Source organism: Rhinopithecus bieti, unplaced genomic scaffold (genome assembly GCF_001698545.2).
Source record: "Rhinopithecus bieti isolate Rb0 unplaced genomic scaffold, ASM169854v2 scaffold_51907, whole genome shotgun sequence".
Taxonomy (NCBI): Eukaryota; Metazoa; Chordata; class Mammalia; order Primates; family Cercopithecidae; genus Rhinopithecus; species Rhinopithecus bieti.
In genome coordinates, this window is record NW_016820817.1 from 854,072 (window position 1) to 873,376 (window position 19,305).

A 19,305-nucleotide genomic window follows, 5' to 3' on the forward strand; every position below is an offset into this window, starting at 1 on the left:
TCGGCCTCCTGAGTAGCTGGGACTATAGGCATATGCCACCACACCCAGCTTATTTTTATATTTTTTTAGTAGAGATGGGGTTTCGCCATGTTGGCCATACTGGTCTCAACCTCCTGACCACAAGTGATCCACCTGCCTCAGCCTCCCAAAGTGCTGGGATTATAATAGGCATGAGTCACTGTGGCCAGGCCCCATTACTTATTTTTGTCAACACTGTCAAAGATTAGATAGTTGTAGGTGTGCAGCTTTATTTTTGGGTTCTCTATTCTGTTCAATTGGTCTATGTGTCTATTTTTGTATCGGTGCCATGCTGTTTGGGTCACTGTAGCCTTACAGTATAGTTTGAAGTCAGGTAATGTGATGCCACTTGGGTTTGTTCTTTTTGCTTAGGACTGTTTTGGCTATTCAGGGTCTTTTTCGGTCCTATATGAATTTTAAAATAGTTTTCTCTAAATCTGTGAAAAATGACATTGGTAGTTTGACAGGAATAACACTGAATCTGTAAATTGCTCTGGGCAGTATGGCTATTTTAATGATATCAATTCTTTCAATCCATAAGCATGAATTTTCAGCAGTGTTTTGTATTTCTCCTTGTAGAGATCTTTCACCTCCTTGGTTAGCTATATTCCCAGGTACTTCATTTTTGTGTGTGTGGCTATTGTAAATGGGACTGTGCTCTTGATGTGGCTCTTAGCTAGAACGTTTTTGGTGTATAGAAATGCTACTGATTTTTGAACACTGATTTTATACCCTGAAACTTTACTAAAGTCGTTTATCAGTTCTAGAAGCCTTTTGGCAGAGTCTTCAGGATTTTCTAGGCATAGAATCATATCATCAGTGAAGACAGAGTTCTACTCCTTTATTTCCTATTTGGAGGCCTTTTATTTCTTTCTCTTGCCTGACTGCTCTGGCTAGAACTTCCAGTATTATGTTAAATAGGAATGGTGAGACCTTGTCTTGTTCCAATTCTCAAGGGAAATGGTTCAAGCTTTTGCCCATTCAGTATGATATTGGCTATGGATCTGCAAGACTATTTTCAGAATGACACTGTAAATCCATAACAGCAGTTCCAAAGAACTGAGGAACCTTTACACAATGCTTACACTATTAAGCATTTCAGGAGTATATGTGGTCTACATTATTTTCCATTAATACTAGTATCTTGGAGAGAAAGCCTTTTTCACTAAGCTAATATTTGCACAGATGGTGCAAAGGCAATAATGGGTTAAACTACTGGTAAGAAAGGCAATGGCAAAGTGCAACAGCCATCATCACATTCTACAGTGCTATGTGCTTGGAGGAAAAAAAAAAAAAGAAGGCCAAGCTCAGTGGCTCACACCTGTAATCCCAGTACTTTGGAGGGCCAAGGGTGCAGGATCACTTGAGGCCAGGAGTTGGGAGACTAGCCTGGGCAACACAGTGAGACCCTGTCACTACAAAAAAAAATATTTTAAAATTAGCTGGGCATGATGGCACACACTTCTAGTCCTAGCTTTTGGAGGGTGAAGTGGAAGGAGCCCTTAAGCCCTAAGTTTGAGGCTGCAGTGAGCTAGCATCATGCCACTGCACTGCAGCCTGAGCAACAGAGCAAGACTCTTACTCTAAAAAATAAAAATAAAAAAAAAATAGAGCCAATTTCACTTTGAAACATCCTTGGATGAAGCAGTAAAAATTAACTTTACTAAATCTCAACTCTGCAGTAGAAACCTCTTTAATTGTGTATAACAAAATAGAAACCATACATAAAGCATTTCTGTTGCAGATCAAAGTAAGAGAATCTAGGAAAAGTACTGTAATTGAGTCGCTAGCTAAACTAGCCACTTTTTTCCATTTTTACTGAAAAGAATGGCAAAGCAATTGTAGTTATTCAGACTTGGGTATTTGTTAGATATTTTCTCAAGAACAAACTAAACCTCTAATAGTGAGGAAAACAATTGATAGTATTTGTCGCTAATGATAAAAATTAAAGCTCTCAAGACAAAATTACAATTTTGAAAAATGTATAACAACTATTCTGAGCTTGATAGCTTCCTGGTAGAATTTTCTAATAAGGTTGGTGAATTTAATGAGCATATTATTTTTATATCTTAAATAATAAATCTGGAAACATCTGAAAGATCTGCATAACTCAGTGAACCAGTATTTCTCCCAATGAACGATGAATGTCATTACAAAAATCATACGTGGCTAAAAGATCCATTCAGGGTGCAAGATAAACCAGTAGACTCTAAAGACTATCCACCATGATCTGGAGAAAAGCTATTTTAATAAGATAATCACTATTCCAACCACCTCTCTTCACAAGACCAGATATTCTCCAAATACTTCCAAAAAAATAACATATCACAAAACAGACTAAATGCAGAAGAACATATGAGAATCCAGCTGTTTTCCATTAGGTCAGCCACTAAGGAGATTTGCAAAATTGGTACAGCAATGCCACTCTTCTCATTCAATTTTGTTGTTGTTTTGGAAACTCGGTTTTCACTTAAATGTTAGTTATGTTAACACTTAATGGGTTTACTGTTATTTTTTAATAAACAAGCTGGGCACGGTGGCTCACGTCTGTAATCCTAGCACTGCCAGGCCGAGGTGGGACGATTACTTGAGCTCAGGAGCTTGCGATCAGCCTGGGCAACATAGCAAGACCCTGTCTCTACAAAAAAATTTTTAAAATGAGCCAGGAGTGGTGGCACATGTCAGTGGTCCCAGTTACCTGGGAGGCTGAGGTGGTAGGATTGCTTGATCCCAGGAGGGTCAGGACAGCAGGGAGCCTTGTTCATGCCACTGCACTCCAGCCTGGGTGACAGAGTAAGACCCTGCCTCAAAAAAATTTTTTTTAATAAAAAAATGTTAAACATTTTTCAGTTTTAATGTTAACCCCACAAAAACAAAATGCCTTGGGGAGTCCTCAAGTTTTCAGAATATAAAGGTATCCTGAAACCAAATTATTTTAGAACTGCTGTTTAGTCGTTCTAAAGTAAACAGATCTTAAAACTAGAGGCAATATTTGATTAATTCCTAACTGCTCCTATCTGTCCATAAAATTCACCCATGTTTAATATTTTATGGGATATGTGTTCCTTTCCATCATGTCTCTTCATCTAGAGTATTCCATTTCAGAGAAACAAGTCATCATATCCCCTTTCCAAACTAGCATACCTTGAAAAGGGAAGATCAAAAGCTCAATGTTTACTTTTAAAAAGACACCCAAAAGTTGAATTAAAATTTGTTAGTATGACGTATTTTAGACATCCGAAATAAAACATCTTCCCAAATGAAAACTAACCATTTCAAGTGTGCTTTATTTCTAACATCTTACAGGCAGCGTTAAAAACAGTAGTAAAGACGGTATTTTAATATTTATAAACTAAGCTTGTTTATGCTGTATGATAATTGAAATATACACATTTTCTACTGGGGAAAAAAGGACAATTTTATGTGAAAATAAAATTCTAATTATGTGGTGAGAGAAATCTGTATATTATAGTAGTTCAAAAAATCCAAATCCATTTGTCTGTTACGTCCTCAGCATGCCTTAAGCATATAATATGAAATATTTGCTAACTTCCACCTTCACTCTTTTTAGTGTACCTATATATTTTACCTGAAAGAGGACGTAAGAAACCAAAGGCATATAATTTGGTGGCTAAAAGACATAGCACCTTGGCACTCATAAAAATATCAATGATCATCATGTTTAACATTCTCATCTGTAAGATGAGAATCTTATAGATAAGGAAAGTGAGGCCTAAGAGCAGTAACTAATTTTTGTGGTCCCAAAGCTTCGTGTCTATCTGGACATACGAGAACTGAATTTCATTATCTATTGATAGCCTGGCTTTTTGGGATTTCATAATTCTTTTCTTTCTTTTTTTTTTTTGGAGACAGAGTCTTGCTCTGCTGTCCAGGCTAGGGTGCAGTGGTGCAATCTCAGCTTACTGCAACCTCCGCATCCCAGGTTCAAGCGATTCTCCTGCCTCAGCCTCCCAAGTAGCTGGGATTACAGGCATGTGCCACCACACCTGGCTAATTTTTGTATTTTTAGTAGAGACAAGGTTTTACCATGTTAGCCAGGCTGGTCTCAAACACCTGACCTCAGGCGATCCACCTGCCTCGGTCTCCCAAAGTGCTGGGATTACAGGCATGAGCCACTGCACCCAGGCAAGATTTCATAATTCTAACAACAATTTCCTATTGACTAAATAATGAACCTTCTTCTCTCCGAGGCCCTCTGTATGGTAAGGGAGGCAAGACTGATGTACAGAAATAATATATATATCAAAATATCATGTTGCATATCTTAAACATAAACAATTTTAAAAGGTAAATTTTAAAAGAAATATACAATAGGTTTATCTAGCCAAGATTAATAATCTTTACAAAGCTTTCAAGAAGCAAAAGACAAAATTTATCAAGAACTACATTTAAAATAAATCTCAGGCTGGGCTTGGTGGCTCATGCCTGTAATCCCAGCACTTTGGGAAGTCAGGGCGAGTGCGTCACTTGAAGCCAGGGAGTTTGAGACCAGCCTGGCCAACATGGCAAAACTCCATCTCTACTAGAAATACAAAAATTAGCAGAGTGTGGTGGTGCACACCTGTAATCCCAACTACTCGAGAAGGTGAGGCACGAGAATCGTTTGAACCCAGGAGGCAGAGGTTGCAGTGAGTCGAGATCACGCCACTGCACTCCAGCTTGGGCAACAGAGCAAGACTCTGTCTCAAAAAAATTAATTAATTAATTAATTAATTAATTAAAATAAATATCATTTAAAAATATGCATTTCCCAATTAAAACATGTTATATGGATTCCACCAGAACCTGCAGGATTTTATAGCACTACTTACCAAAAGTTGTTCCACCAGCTTCTTCACATTTTGTCCCATTTCTGGGGACTGTGATCCACTACATGCTAGTTTTATTAACATTGCAAGGAAGTTCTTGCATTTCTTCACATTTTCTAGCATTGTCTAAATATGAAAATGTAAATATAAGCAAACACAAGTGTTAGTGAGCAAACAATTCAAAAAATCTTGCAAGGAACAAGATTTATATAAGGTGCAAGTAAGAGCTTACCGGAGAAAGATTAACCTGAACAGCTGCTGAGTTCTCTGCTTTAAGATTGGGCTCATTTGAAGGAGTGGATGATGCTCCCAAACTTGAAGGCTTCAGGGTAGTTACAGTATTCAGTGGCTTTCCAGGAGTAACTGTGACGACACTGGTTGGCACAGTCACAGACTGAAATTAAAGGTATTAAATATTTAGGCATGTATTACTATGACACATTAGTGGGTGCCTCATTTCACACTCATCAGACAAGTTAATTTTGACATCTGTGGTTTTATGTTATGCTCTACTAGTCTAAGGTAATATAACACAGTTCTAGGAACTCTTGAGTCTGGCAGACCTGGGTTTCATTCTCACCACATCTATCTACTATTTCATTACCACCTACCAAGTGTTGACTGCAGGCAAGTTACTTAATCCTGCTAATCCTGATTACTCTCTGCAAAAACAGGGATAGCAATGGTACCTGCTGTCCTAAGATTTTTTGTGAAAAACAGTGCTAAAGCAAATAAGTCCTCAAAAAATATTATTAACACTCCAAGAAGTATTTGAAAGTCTATGACAACATAGAATACTCTGCTTTTTCTTAAGAACAGAGCAGAGCAATCTACTTATTATCTAACATTCAGATAAACTGCTTTTATGTAGACTATTAAAGTAAGCATGAAGAATTATTATAAAATGTGGTATCTTCACACTGAAAAGAATTTCAGTTGTTTCCTCTACCTTCTATCAAAATGAGGTGTGACTCTAGCACCACCTACAGGACAAAAACCTCATACAAGAAATCACAAGTCAGGTAGTAATTTAGAAAATCACATTGAGATAAAGCAACAATCTTATTTTAAAGACAAACACTAAAAGTTAAGAATATAATAAAAGTTTGGGGATCAGGAATAAGGAATAGTATTTACATACAATTCACACAGAAAACTGAACAATGCACCATCATTTAATTTAAATGTCTATGTTCTACAAGCATGCAACACAAAAAAGTCAAGTTGCTATCACCTTCAAGAAAACTTCCTTCTATAATAGACAAGATAGGTGAATTTGAATGTACGACAAAATCTCCCACATTAGAGAGACTGGAACATATATTAGACAAGAATGTTCTGAGGCTAAAAAATGGGAAGGAGGACAAGTGTAGTGGCTCACACTTACAACACCAGCACTTTGGAAGGCTGGGCCAGGAGGATTGCCTGAGGACAGGAGTTTGAGACCAGTCTGGGCAACATAACAAGACCCTGTCTCCAGAAAAAAAATTTCTTTACAAACAGGAAGAACATTTAAAATGCTGAGAATTGACAGGAGAGGGGTGGGGACACACGGTAGCCCTAAGGTGGGTTTGGGGTATATGGGCCTTCATTTTACTATTATTTTTTTCAACAGCAAACATATTACATATGTGTTCATATTACATGTAGTCTTGTTTGCAAGTATATTTCATATTAATGCATAATAAAAATATTAAATACCATATACTAACACATTTGAAACAAAACCAAAAGGGTTTCTGGAAAAACATGAAGTGACAAAATTAGCACAAAACACAGAAACTAGAGTAGACAAATTAAAGATATTGAAATGATAACCAAAAAGACCTCCCTCCCTCAATCTCCAGGCTCAGATACTTTCCATGTGATTTTTCCACACTTTTGCCTAACTCCTGTCTTAGACAACATGTTCCAGAAAAACAGAATAAGGAAAGCTGTTCAGTTCATTTTATGACAAAGGCTGTAACATATTTCAATACTGAATAAGGATAATAGAAGAAAAGTAAACTAAAAGCTCACCTGGCAAAACTTTAATAAGATTTTAAATTACTGATTAATGATGAGGACTAGAACTAACAATGAAGTTTTTAACAAAAGAGAAAAAATTAAAAATTACACCTTAGTACAATTTTGTTAAATATAGATAGAGCCTCAAAGGCAACATTCAAAAGGAAGTCTCCCTCCTTTTCATATCCTTAGTCCTGCTCTCCAGAGACAATGACCTCGCAGTTTCTTCTGAATTCTTGTGGAGATTTTCTAATAAATTTTTAGTTTTATGTACAGTAAATAAGCCTCTTTCTTTAGTCTGTCTTATAATCAGTCATTAACTCTCTCCATAATTAAGAAAGTGTAATCTGGAATTTTAGCTGGCAGTTATGATCACCTCTGAGAACTGACAGGACAGGTTCCATGGGGGCATGCGTACTGTCCCCCTCCCTCAGGAAGCAAGCTAAAGTTCAACTGAAATGTGAGTTTAGGAAAAACATCCTATCATTTGTAAGAAGAGGGGACATTTATGGAATTCTTTTTATCCTGTCTCCGATAAAAAAAATCTGTCCTTCATAACACTCTCTAGTATAGCTACTACTTGTATCTCACCACACGGGTCCCCAACCCCCGTGCCGCGGGCGGGTATGGGTCTGTGGCCTGTTAAGAACAGGGACACACAGAGGCAAGTGAGCATTATTGCCTGAGCTTTGCCTCCTGTCAGATCAGCGGCGCCATTAGAATCTCATAGCAGCATGAACCCTCTCATGAACTGCACATGCAGGGGATTTAAGCTGCACTCTCCTCGTGAGAATCTAATGCCTGATGATCTTGATAGACGCAACCCAGAAGACACGGTGAAGGTCCCAGAAGAATCGCCCACACGCCTGCCCACTGGGAGGAGGGGTGGACCCTCGGGAAGATCAGCCCTTTGCAAGGCGGAGGAGCCTGGCCTCTCCTGTTCCTGTGTGGTGACCCCGAGATTCAATTTGTGAGATAGGGGCCTGTTAATGGGAACCCCTCTGGCTTTGCTGAGATTTTTTTTTCCTTTTTTGCCTAATAAATGCCATTTCTCCTCACCCTTCAAAGTGTTTTCCTTTTGTTTTGTTTTGTTTTGTTTGAGCCGCAGTGTCGCTCTGTCACCCAGGCTGAAGTGCAGTGGTGCGATCTCGGCTCACTGCAATCTCCAACTCCCTGGTTCAAACGATTCTCCTGCCTCAGCCTCCTCAACAGCTGGGATCACAGGCGCCCACCACCACACCCAGCTCATTTTTGAATTCTTAGTAGAGACAGGGTTTCACCATGATGGCCAAGTTGGTCTCGAACTCCTGATCTCAGGTGATCCACCCGCCTAGGCCTCCCAAAGTGCTGGGATTACAGGTGTGACCCACCGTGCCCAGCCCAAAGTGTCTTAAACTCAATCACAACTCTGCCTTTGACTCAATAGACCAGCCAATAGTAACTTCAATGCTTAATGCTTTGCAAGGTTGCACTGACTGACAGGCATGTTTTGAGGACAGGAGGAAAACGGACTGAAGTATATGTGAAATAAACGTGTGAAAATCAATTCTACACAGAGCCAATAAAATGAGTTGTATGGAAATTGAGAAGATGAAATAGCATTTTAAGGAGGGTCATTTTCTGTACCTGTCTGAAAGAGCAATCACTTTAGGTATGTTCATATTTAATTAGAAATACTATTCATTTGCACATTAGATTCCAACCTAACAATGGGCCAAACTACATCTTCATCAAATACAACATAAAAGTGAACACAAGATTTCTAACTAGTCCTTGTGTTACATTTATTAGACTAAGCCTAATAGGAAAATACTTCCAAAATTTCTTAACACACACATTCGCCTTTACAGTCTGACAATCAAGTACAAGGAGTTGTAGCTTCTCTCATTTTTAAGTTCTAGCTCCTTATTTCCATGTCTAAAACTGAGACGCTTATCCCTTAAAGTGGACAGATATCATTAACTTCATTCTTTACTAATTTCCACTGCTCTAGGCTACCACTAAGGAGTAGCCCAACTTAAAATATGCATCAACCTAAATTAGGAAAAATAAATGGTCCACACAAAAATATCAATGACAGATTAGCATGAGCATTTTAAGATACCTACGGACATGAGGAAACACACAAATTTCAATTATTTCTAGTGACAAAGTCACAGGTATGTACTAACACAATGTAATACTCCATGGTTCCGTAGTTTGAAGCCTACATTCATAGCTGAAAGAAATTCTAAGTTTTAGTTAAAGCTTAGTAAAGATTTTCCCCCTCATCTGAATTCACAGACTCCAGGTTGTCTCTTTTATAAAAACTACTAATATAGGCTGGGTGCAATGGCTGATCCTTATAATCCCAGCATTTTGCAAGGCAGAGGCAGGAGGATTTGCTTGAGCCCCAGTAGTTCAAGAACAGCCTGGGCAACAGAGTAAGACCTCATCTCTATGTTTCAAATAAAGTAATTTTTTTAAAAAACTACAAATATAATTAGTGTTCACTGACTATGATTACTAAGTAAATGAACACAAGCTTTCACGTTCTAGAACTATTAAGAGAGCAAATATTTAGAGAGCACAGAAATAGAATTGTGGCTGCAGCTGGCAGGGGACAGATTAAAGTCCATGGATGTGGAGAATCCCTGATACACTCTAAGAAGTAATATCCAAGAAACACACTTTACCACTGGCTCCCAAAAGGGCCCTGGCTCCCAAAAGGGCCCTGAAGAAGTAGTGTAGTGGAGTTCCTTCAGTTATCCCAGCACAACATAATTTGTTCTCTGTGTCCTGAAGAGCCATAATGTACAAATGGCAATCTTAAGTATCTAAGATCATGTTGCTAAGTATGTTTTCTCTCTGCAATATATTTTTGTAATCTGTGGTGTCATTTATGTACTGAATCTTTAAGAACTATATCCAATGAAAAACTGATATACTCAAAGTACTGATAGTCTAAAGTGGTTAACTTCTTCATAAAACAGTATGATAGTAGCTATCAATAGGTCTAAATTTATATTATTTGGCTCAATAATCTCCTTAGAATTTATCCTAAGAAAAAAAAATACAGTAAGTTTTGAGATAATCAGTACACAGGTCATTAAGAACAGTTTCCAGAGTCAGATAAAGGCTCAAATCCTCACTCTGCCACATACTAGCAGAAATCAGGCAAGCTTCTTAACCTTCATATAAAATGGAGATGACACTTTCTTATAGTATAGTCACAAGGATGAAACGAGATGATGAATGTAAGGCACCTAAAAAAGTGTCAAGCATGTTAAGTGCCAACAAATGGTATTAGTAGAAAAATACTATGTTTAAAATCAGATTCACTGCTCATCATTTCTGTTAGAGGAAAAGAATGTGAGCAGTATGGTTAAAGTTTGTAACACCAAAAGAGGGTCTGATCCAGTAGCATGGGATTCCACATAGCATGCTCCAAGAAGATGCATAGTCCCAGGACTATTGGATCCACTGGTTTTATCACGTCTTGACTCAGAAACCAGGAGTCTAGTAAAATTTTAGAACAGCCTGCAAGAGGTACAGGTGAAGTACAAACATAGAGGCAATACTCTGTGAATATGGGATTCCATCCTCCAAGACTCAGCATACTAACTGAATCAAAAATTTCCATATGGTACTACGTCCCCAATAGGACAAACCCAAAGATCAAGGAATCAAGGAGAAGCAGCATGAATGGCCCCACTTATCATCACTCACAACAAAGACTCACCGGAGGACATTTTGTTTCCCATTTCTGCCCACAGGAAACAAACACCTCCACCAGAGGACAAAGCAAGAGTTCCTACAGACACTAAAAACAGACACTGAGTTGGGTGTGGTGGCTCATGCCTGTAATCCCAGGACGTTGGGAGGCTGAGGTAGATGGATTACTCGGTCAGGAGTTCAAGACCAGCCTGGCCAACATGGTGAAACCCCGTCCCTACTAAAAATACAAAAAATCGACTGGGCATGGTGGCACATGCCTATAATCCCAGCTACTTGGGAGGCTGAGGCAGGAGAATCGCTGGAACCCAGGGGGTAGGGGTTGTAGTGAGCCAAGATCGCACCACTGTGCTCTAGCCTGGGCGATACAGCGAAACTCTGTCTTCAAAAATAAATAAAATAAAATAAACACTATGGCTGCACTCTGGTTCCTTATAACCATGATCCAGCAGGAAAGAGAAGAGTAATTATCTTCAGAAGGGTAATTGACTCCCATCATCTGGAGGAGGTAGGGTTGCTACTACACAATGGAGGCAAAAAGAAGTATGTGTGGCGAATCCATGTGATTCAGAAGATTCACTTAAATGCTTCCTTATATTTCCTTGCCCAATTGTAATGATAAATAGACAAGTGTAGCAACCTTGACCTCAAATGAAGATGGTTATTAAGACCACAGATCCCTCAGGGATGAGGGTCTGGTCATGTTATCACTTAAGTTAATGAAGACCAGTATAGCTGGTAGTTGAGGGTGAAAGGAATCTAGGAAGGGAGAGTGGAAGAGGGAAATAATTAATATCAGGTGCCACCAGAAACCAGCTGCAGCAGTGGGGACTGTAGTTCATCGTATTAACCTCCTCTTTGTTTCCCCAAAGACGAAAACCATGAGAATCCCAGAACAGCTGATCTCCAACATGTATGAAGAAACAGATCCAAGTGATGCAAGGAGTAGCCTGTGATGAACCACGACAAGGAGTGATATGTACTGTCCTAACTCGCTGCTAGGAATGATATTAGACAGTCTCCACTTATCAGTTCCCTCAGGCTTCCCTCAGCTGCAGAGGATCACCTTGCCCAAAGGCAACTTTCCCAGGAAAGTCCACATCCAATGACTGAACAGAGAGTAGGAATTAAACCCAGCCAACCATGTTAGCCCACAGTGGGACAATGCTGACAGGCCATATATGCTCCAAAGTTCTCCACTAGGTTGGCTAAGGCTTTATTGGGCCTGCATCTAGTTCAAACTCTTACCTACTCTCCTTTCCTTCCATGGGTATTTATCCCTATATATCCCAAATTTTATCTCAGCACCTGCTTCCAGATACTGCAACACATGGTTATTAGGCAGATTTGTATTAATTTAATACACTGAAGTAAAACTGGTATTCCAAGAATATACACCATGCTTATCTTGTTTCCCATACCTCCAACAGTTCCCAGTTTGATAAGTGCCATAATGTATCACTGAATTGCTATCTTCAATGTCACATATTAACTTATATATCTAACAGGAAATAACTAAATGATTTTTTTTTTTTTAAGTTAAGAGAATAACCAGTGCACGAATGGCCAGTACAACTTACTTGTACTGAGGAAGGCTTCGGAACAGTGGTTACCACAGTAGTTCCTATTTGTGCCAATTTTTTAACAGGTGTCACTGCCACTTTCTTGATTAATTGTGAGCTAGAGTTCTTGGCGGTGGAGGGGAGCAAGATAACACAAAGTCATTAGCGTTAGTAATTTGAAATCAGTACTATCATGAACATTAGAACACTTTATGACAGCAAATGTATTTGTTATGATTGGCATTATAACCTTATGTGTTTTATGCACATTCTGTACTACAAACCTAACTGAACTGATCAGCTGCCCAGATGACACTCATTTCATATTTCTAAGGTGGCAACTGATTCAATAAATAACCCATTTATCTGAAATTTCAAACTAAATAAATATTACAGTATTCAACATTAAAATATTAATCTTGACTCTTTAGTTCATACAGAAAAAATACAGATTCTTATGTAATATTTAATTATAAACAAAAACCTGCTAACCTCTATTCTCAACCCATAGTCATTAAACCAAACTACAAAGGGAAGGAGTAGCTATTATTGACAGATATGGTAACAGAGATAATGACTGTTTCAGGACCTAGAATCAAATTAGTAGGGCACAAAAATGAAAAAAAAACTGGCAGAGAATGATTATTACAACAAAAAACAATGCAATCTGTCATTACAATGAGCCTGAGTCATCAAGAAAAATGCTAAACTACATTCAGCATTTTTTATTTAAGTAAAATACCCATTAAAAATATATATATAATTTTTTTTTTTTTTGAGACAGAGTCTCACTCTGTCACCCAGGGGTACAGTGGTGTGATCTTGGCTCACTGCAAGCTGTGCTTCCTGGGTTCACGCCATTCTCCTGCCTCAGCCTCCCGAGTACCTGGGACTACAGGCACCCGCCACCATGCCAGGCTAAATACTTTGTATTTTTAGTAGAGACAGGGTTTCACCGTGTTAGCCAGGGTAGTCTCGATCTCCTGATCTCGTGATCCACCCACCTCGGCCTCCCAAAGTGCTGGGATTACAGGCATGAGCCACCGCGCCTGGCTTCATAAAAATGTTTTTAACGCTATCAAACAAGATAAGCTTCAGTTATCTAGAAAGATCACCATGAATGTAAAATAAGTCATTCTAACAATGCCAAGTTAATGAAATGCAACAGATATCTGTATTTCTTAAAGATAATTTCTATAAGATACAAATAAAAATGAATACTATAGGCCGGGTACAGTGACTCACACCTGTAATCCCAGCACTTTGGGAGTCCAAGGTGGGCAGATCACCTGAGGCCAGGAGTTCGAGACCAGCCTGACCAACATGGAGAAACCCCATCTCTACGAAAAATACAAAATTAGCCGGGTGTGGTAGCACATGCCTGTAATCCCAGCTACTCAGGAGGCTGAGGCAGGAGAATCGCTTGAACCTGGGAGGCGGAGGCTGCAGTGAGCCGAGATCGTGCCATTGCACTCCAACCTGGGTAACAAGAGCGAAACTGTCTCAAAAAAAAAAAAAATTACTATTTTATCAAAATTTAAAATTAAAGCAGAACTGGCTAAGCACAGTGGCTTACGCTTGTAATCTCAGCACTTTGAGGCTGAGGAAGGCAGATCACCTGAGGTCAGGAGTTCAAAACCAGCCTGGCTAGCATGGCAAAACCATGTCTCTACTGAAAACACAAAAATTAGTCAGGCGTGGTGGCAGGCACCTGTAATCCCAGCTACTAGGGAGGCAGAATTATTATATTCTTTCCATTTAAGATGCAAATAGGCCAGGTGCAGTGGCTCACATCTGTAATCCCAGCACTTTGGGAGGCCAAGGCAAGAGGATTGTCACGAGTCCAAGAGTTCAAGACCAGCCTGAGCAACAAAGTGACATGCTGTCTCTGCAAAAAGTAAAATTAGTCGGGCATAGTGGTATGCAGTTGTGGTCCCAGCTACATGGGAGCCTGAGGCAGGAGGATTACCTGAGCTCAGGAGCTTGAGGCTGCAGTGAACCAAGTGAGCCATGTTCACGCAACTATACTCCAGCCTGAGAGACAGAGTGAGACCCTGTCTCAAAAAAGATGGAAAGAACCCTCTGAACATTCCTTTGAGGACATAAAATCTGAATATGAAGACTGAATGTACTATTTTGGCAATTATCAGAGGACAAAACCAAAATCTTTATTAAATTGACATATTCAAGGGAAGCTGACTTAAAAGCTAAGCAGAATCATGTCTTACATTATTGTTTACTAGCAAACATATACACAACATTTATATGAAAATTACAGCTGAGAAACAAAGAAAGATGAAAAATATTTAAGGTATATTACCGGCACTGTACAGATTTTGACTGTTTGAGGATTCGCTGGTACTGCTGGCCTTGAGGTTATGTTACTTGTCGTCTCAGCTCTTGTTACAGCTTGCTGAGGAGATACCAACATCAACTGACCACTGTTACTTTTAATCAAAACGGTTCCTATATTTAAAAAAAGGAAAAAAAAAAGTGACCTCTGAGCCAATAAATACAGCATAACCATCACATATTTTCTTCTCCCATTTCTTTCAACACTTTAAAATGATGTCTTCAGTACATAGTGAATTTCATGTCTGCTACTTATATACAAAGATGAACAAATGTAATTTACTCCAAGCTATTTAAAAATGTAAAATCTATGAATATAATGAGATGTTCCTGAAGAAAGCAAAACACTTTTCCTTCATGACATCAAAACTATCTATAAAGCTACAGTAATTAAGATGGTGTGGTTAACAGCATAAGACTGAATAAGCTGACCACTGGAATAGAATAGAGAACCCCCAAATCAACTCATGCAGATATGTCATATCACATTTTCCTAAAAGGCTCTGTAGATTCATGAGGAAAGGAGAGACTATTCAGTAAATGGGGCTGGTCAATTAGCTGGTCTATATGGAAAAGATAAAATTTGAGAAAGAAAAATATATATAAATGTGAGCCCTTTAAAATTACCTCCCCCAGAGAGGCATTAAAATGAGACAGCAATTAGGTCTTACTACTCCCCTTTGCTATGTAATCAATCCTCTCTTGAAACTGCTTGCTGTAGCCACAAGTAACTTTAAAGTAACCTAACAATGCCACATGCCAGATAACATAAACCACACTCTATAGTTCAACAAAGTATAACCAATCAATGTTATTTCTGCAAACCAATGAGGATTCCTGACAAATAACTCTTTTTTTTTTGAGACAGAGTCCCACTCTGTCGCCTAGGTGGCTCACTGGGCTCACTGCAACCTCTGTCCCCCGGGTTCAAGAGATTCTCCTGACTCACCCTCCCACGTAGCTGGGATTACAGGCATGCGTAACCATGCCCGACTAATTTTTTTATATTATTAGTAGAGATGGGGTTTTGCCATGTTGGCCAGGCTGGTCTCAAACTCCTGACCTCAAGTGATCCTCCCACCTCAGCCTCCCAAAGTGCCGGATTACAGGTGTGAGCCACAACATCTGGCTGACAAGTAACGTTTTAATCAACCCATTCTTTATCCCCTTTTTTGCTTTTAAAAACCTGTTTGTTACAAAGGCACTCCCCAAGACAATTTGTGTGTCCTGGGCAGCTGTACTCAACGCTGGCCCAAATAAACTCACTATATTAATTTGGTCTCAGCTTCTTTCTTTTAGGTTGACAATTTGGTACAACTAACTACTTTCTTCAATTTTACATGACTGTGCAAAATTTATTTCCATTTGCGTATCCTGTAACTCAGTATTTCTAACCTAAAGTAATTCTTGGCCAGGCTTGGTGGCTCACGCCTGTAATCCCAACACTTTGGCAGGCTAAGGCAGGAGGATCTCTTGAGACCTGGGGTTTGAGACTACCCTGGGCAACAAAGTGAGACCCTGTCTCTACAAAAAAAATTTTTTTAATTAGCCAAATGCAGTGGGTGTGTGCCTGTAGTCCCAGCTACTCAACAGACTGAGGCAGGAATCACTTGAGTCCAAAAGTTCAAGGATGCAGCAAGCTATGATGGTGCCACTGCGCTTCTGCCTAGGTGACAGAGCACAACACTGTGTCTTAATATAAATAAAATCTCTTTAAAAAAGTATTTTGTGTCAAAAGGAGGCACAAACAAAAATATTCAGAGCTGGAGTTCCATTTTCAGAATGGTGGCAAGAGGATCTCTACAACCCTGTTCCCCAGTAAAATAGACATAACTGGTGAAAATTATTTTTATAAAACAACCATTCAAAGTTTTTGGAAACTGGCCAGGCATGGTAGCTCATACTTGTAATCCCAGCACTTTGGGAGGCCAAGGCAGGCAGATCACTTGAGGCCAGGAGTTTGAGACCAGCCTGGCAAACATTGTGAATCCCTGTCTCTCCTGAAAAAGACAAAAATCAGCCAAGTGTGGTGGCAGGCACCTGTAATCCCAGCTACTACTCAGGAGGTTGAAGCACGAGAATCACTTGAACCTGAGAGGCAGAGATTACAGTGAGTCGAGATCGTGCCACTGCACTTCAGCCTGGGCGACACAGAGAGATTCTGTCTCAAAAAAAAAAAAAAAAAAAAAAAAAGCGTTTGGAAACTGTCCTAAGGCATACAGAAAATGACTACAGTTATTGGAGATCTGCTAAAACTCAGTAAGAATAGCAAGAGTATGTGGCATTTGAGCTGCAACCAACTCCCCTCTCTTTCCCTTCTCGTCTCAACATGACAGAAATTCCATTCCAGGGAGTGTGGCCAAGAACACAGGGCTCCCTCTCTCCTAACCTCCCAATCTAAGGCTATGGTATCTTCCTGGGAGGAGCAGGTCACTTGCATTTCTCATCTACCAATCCTCACCCCCATCCCAGCTACATATTGAAGAGGATAAACTTGAGACAGGTGCATTGTAGAGGTTCAAGTCTCCCTTCTTTCAGCCATTCCCATTCATAAAAGGAAATCTGTACTTCAAGGACAGCACACTGAGAACGCTTAGAACTCAAGTGTCTCACCCCAGCTCTTTCATAAGGTGGAGGTTCCATGTTGAGAGAGGTGAGCAGAAAAGACCTGAGTACTGCCCACACCCAGTACCCTATTCCTAGAGCAGGGACATTACTCAGAGAGAAGAAAGCCACAGTCCCGACCTCTGCTCCCAATATCTCCCTAAATGAAATGTCTTTACGTTAAACAGAGTGGAGAAGTTCAAGGCTAAAGGCACCCTCAAATACAAAGTAGCAATTAAGAGGAGGCTGTAGCTTCATAAGAGATACAAGCTAAACCATAAGTCTACTAGTTTACCAAAGAAAACCAAAGAGACAACTAAGAAGGGTCCTCCTTGGGTCAGAACAAACCTCAAACACTGGCCTAAAAAATTACCTCTGTAAAGGAGCCCAAATTTAATTGGATCAGACTGTGGAACAAATTAGGCTCTAGGGCATTGTCGAAAACAACAGGGCAATCCGCTGGCAATGAGTGGATCCTAATAGCCAGGTGTGATACCAGCATAAGCAGATAGCTTAACAGAGAGATGAGGCAAAGAGACAGAGAAAGTCCTGCTAAGGATGACAGTGCTCATGTTCAAGGATGTGCCCTCTAAAAAGCAACATCAGCAGCTGCTGATTGTAGCAAAAGGAGACCTCACTAAAACAGTCCAGACAGACATTTTTAAAAAATCAAAAAACAGTAACACACCCAAGGGAGTGGGGACCAGTATTAAGAGTTGCTACACTATAGTTAACAACTATGACATGTAAAGAAACAGAAAAGTGTGACATAAACACAGGGAAAAGCAGGCAACAGAAACCACCGGTAAGGCAGACTAGATGTCAGATTTAATAAATGTCAGAGTAACAATTATAAGTATATTCAAAGGTATAAAAGGAACCATACTTAAAGAAGTAAAGGAAGGTGTAATACATCTATAATATCACTAGAGATAAATATTATTTTTAAAAAACAGAACCTCTGTCATTACAGTAACAAATTCACAAGAGATTCAAAAGTAAACCTGAACTGGCAAAAGAAAGATCAGCAAACTTTGAGATAGATCTATAGAAATTATGCAATCCAAAGAACAAAAAGAATGATGAAAAATAAACAGATTCTCAGAAAACATGGAACACCATTAAAGACACCAACATAGGCATAATTTGAGTACCAGAAAGAGAGGGGAGAGAGAAAGGAACAGGGAAAAAAAAAAAAAAAAAAAAAAAAAAAAAAAAAAACAAAGAAATAACAGCTGAAAGCTTCCCAAATTTGAAGGAAAATAATCTTCAAAGTAGATTTGACATCAAAGTAGCTCAAGACACCCCAAGTAAGGTAAGTGCAAAGAGAGCCATACCAAGACACATAGTAGTAAAATGTTCAAAACAAAGAAAAAAGGAAGGCAAAGACATTTAAAATTTAAAACAGGCTGGCACAGTGACTTACACTTGTAATCCCAGCACTTTGGGAGGCTGAGGCAGAAGGACTGCTTAAGTCCAGGAGTTTGAGACCACCAGACTGGACAACAAAGCAAGACCCCATCTTCTTAAAAAAAAAAAAAAAAAAAAAAAAAAAAAAGGTTTAAAAGGTAGGGCTGGTGTGGTGGCCTGCACACTGCTCTGATCCCGCTACTGTGAGGCTTGGAGGTGGATCACTCTTCGAGCCCAAGAATTCTCAAGGTTGCCAGTGAGCTATAATCACATCCACAAGCACTCCAGCACAGGCCCCCGACAGAGGCCAAGACCCTGCTCTCCAAACAATTAAAAAAAAAATTTAAATGAGAAGATCATTAGTAGCAGATGAGTCCATTCTCTTAAACACTAATGATTTAGTTCTTCAGGGCCTGGTATCAGTGACCAAGGCAGTAATTCAAATTCACGTGGAAAAAAAAAGAGCACTCCGGGTAATTATGCTAATTGCGGCCAGTATGAATGCATTTATTACTTCTCCTTTCATAAATTGGTTTTAAAAACCTATTGTATAGAACAATATGTATAGAATTATATCTTTGCGAAATTAACATATAGGGAATGTAAAAACTGTTACAAACAGAAGCCACAGAGGGAAATAGGGTGCGAAGAAAAGCTGCTATTGTACTAAGAAAGCGTACTTCAGGATGGTAGCTCAGAAGCAAAGAAACAAATGAAGAAAATCCAGAAAAGCAAATAAAGGTAATGCTAACAAGATGGATATAAACATGTTCCTTTCTCTCTCGGCCTTCCCTCAGCTTTTTTTTTTT

General features: G+C 39.3%; 1 protein-coding gene across 1 annotated transcript in view; it reads right to left on the bottom strand.

The window, feature by feature from the left end:
* Positions 1 to 19,305, bottom strand: part of TAF4B (TATA-box binding protein associated factor 4b) — a 156,503-nt gene that overhangs the window by 108,540 nt on the left and 28,658 nt on the right. Inside the window, exons 2-5 of the mRNA XM_017859976.1 lie at positions 14,451 to 14,596; positions 12,149 to 12,256; positions 5,080 to 5,241; positions 4,851 to 4,973 (exon numbers count right to left, since the gene is read on the bottom strand). Coding sequence (XP_017715465.1) covers positions 4,851 to 4,973; positions 5,080 to 5,241; positions 12,149 to 12,256; positions 14,451 to 14,596 — 539 coding nt within the window. The remainder of the gene's footprint in view (positions 1 to 4,850; positions 4,974 to 5,079; positions 5,242 to 12,148; positions 12,257 to 14,450; positions 14,597 to 19,305) is intronic.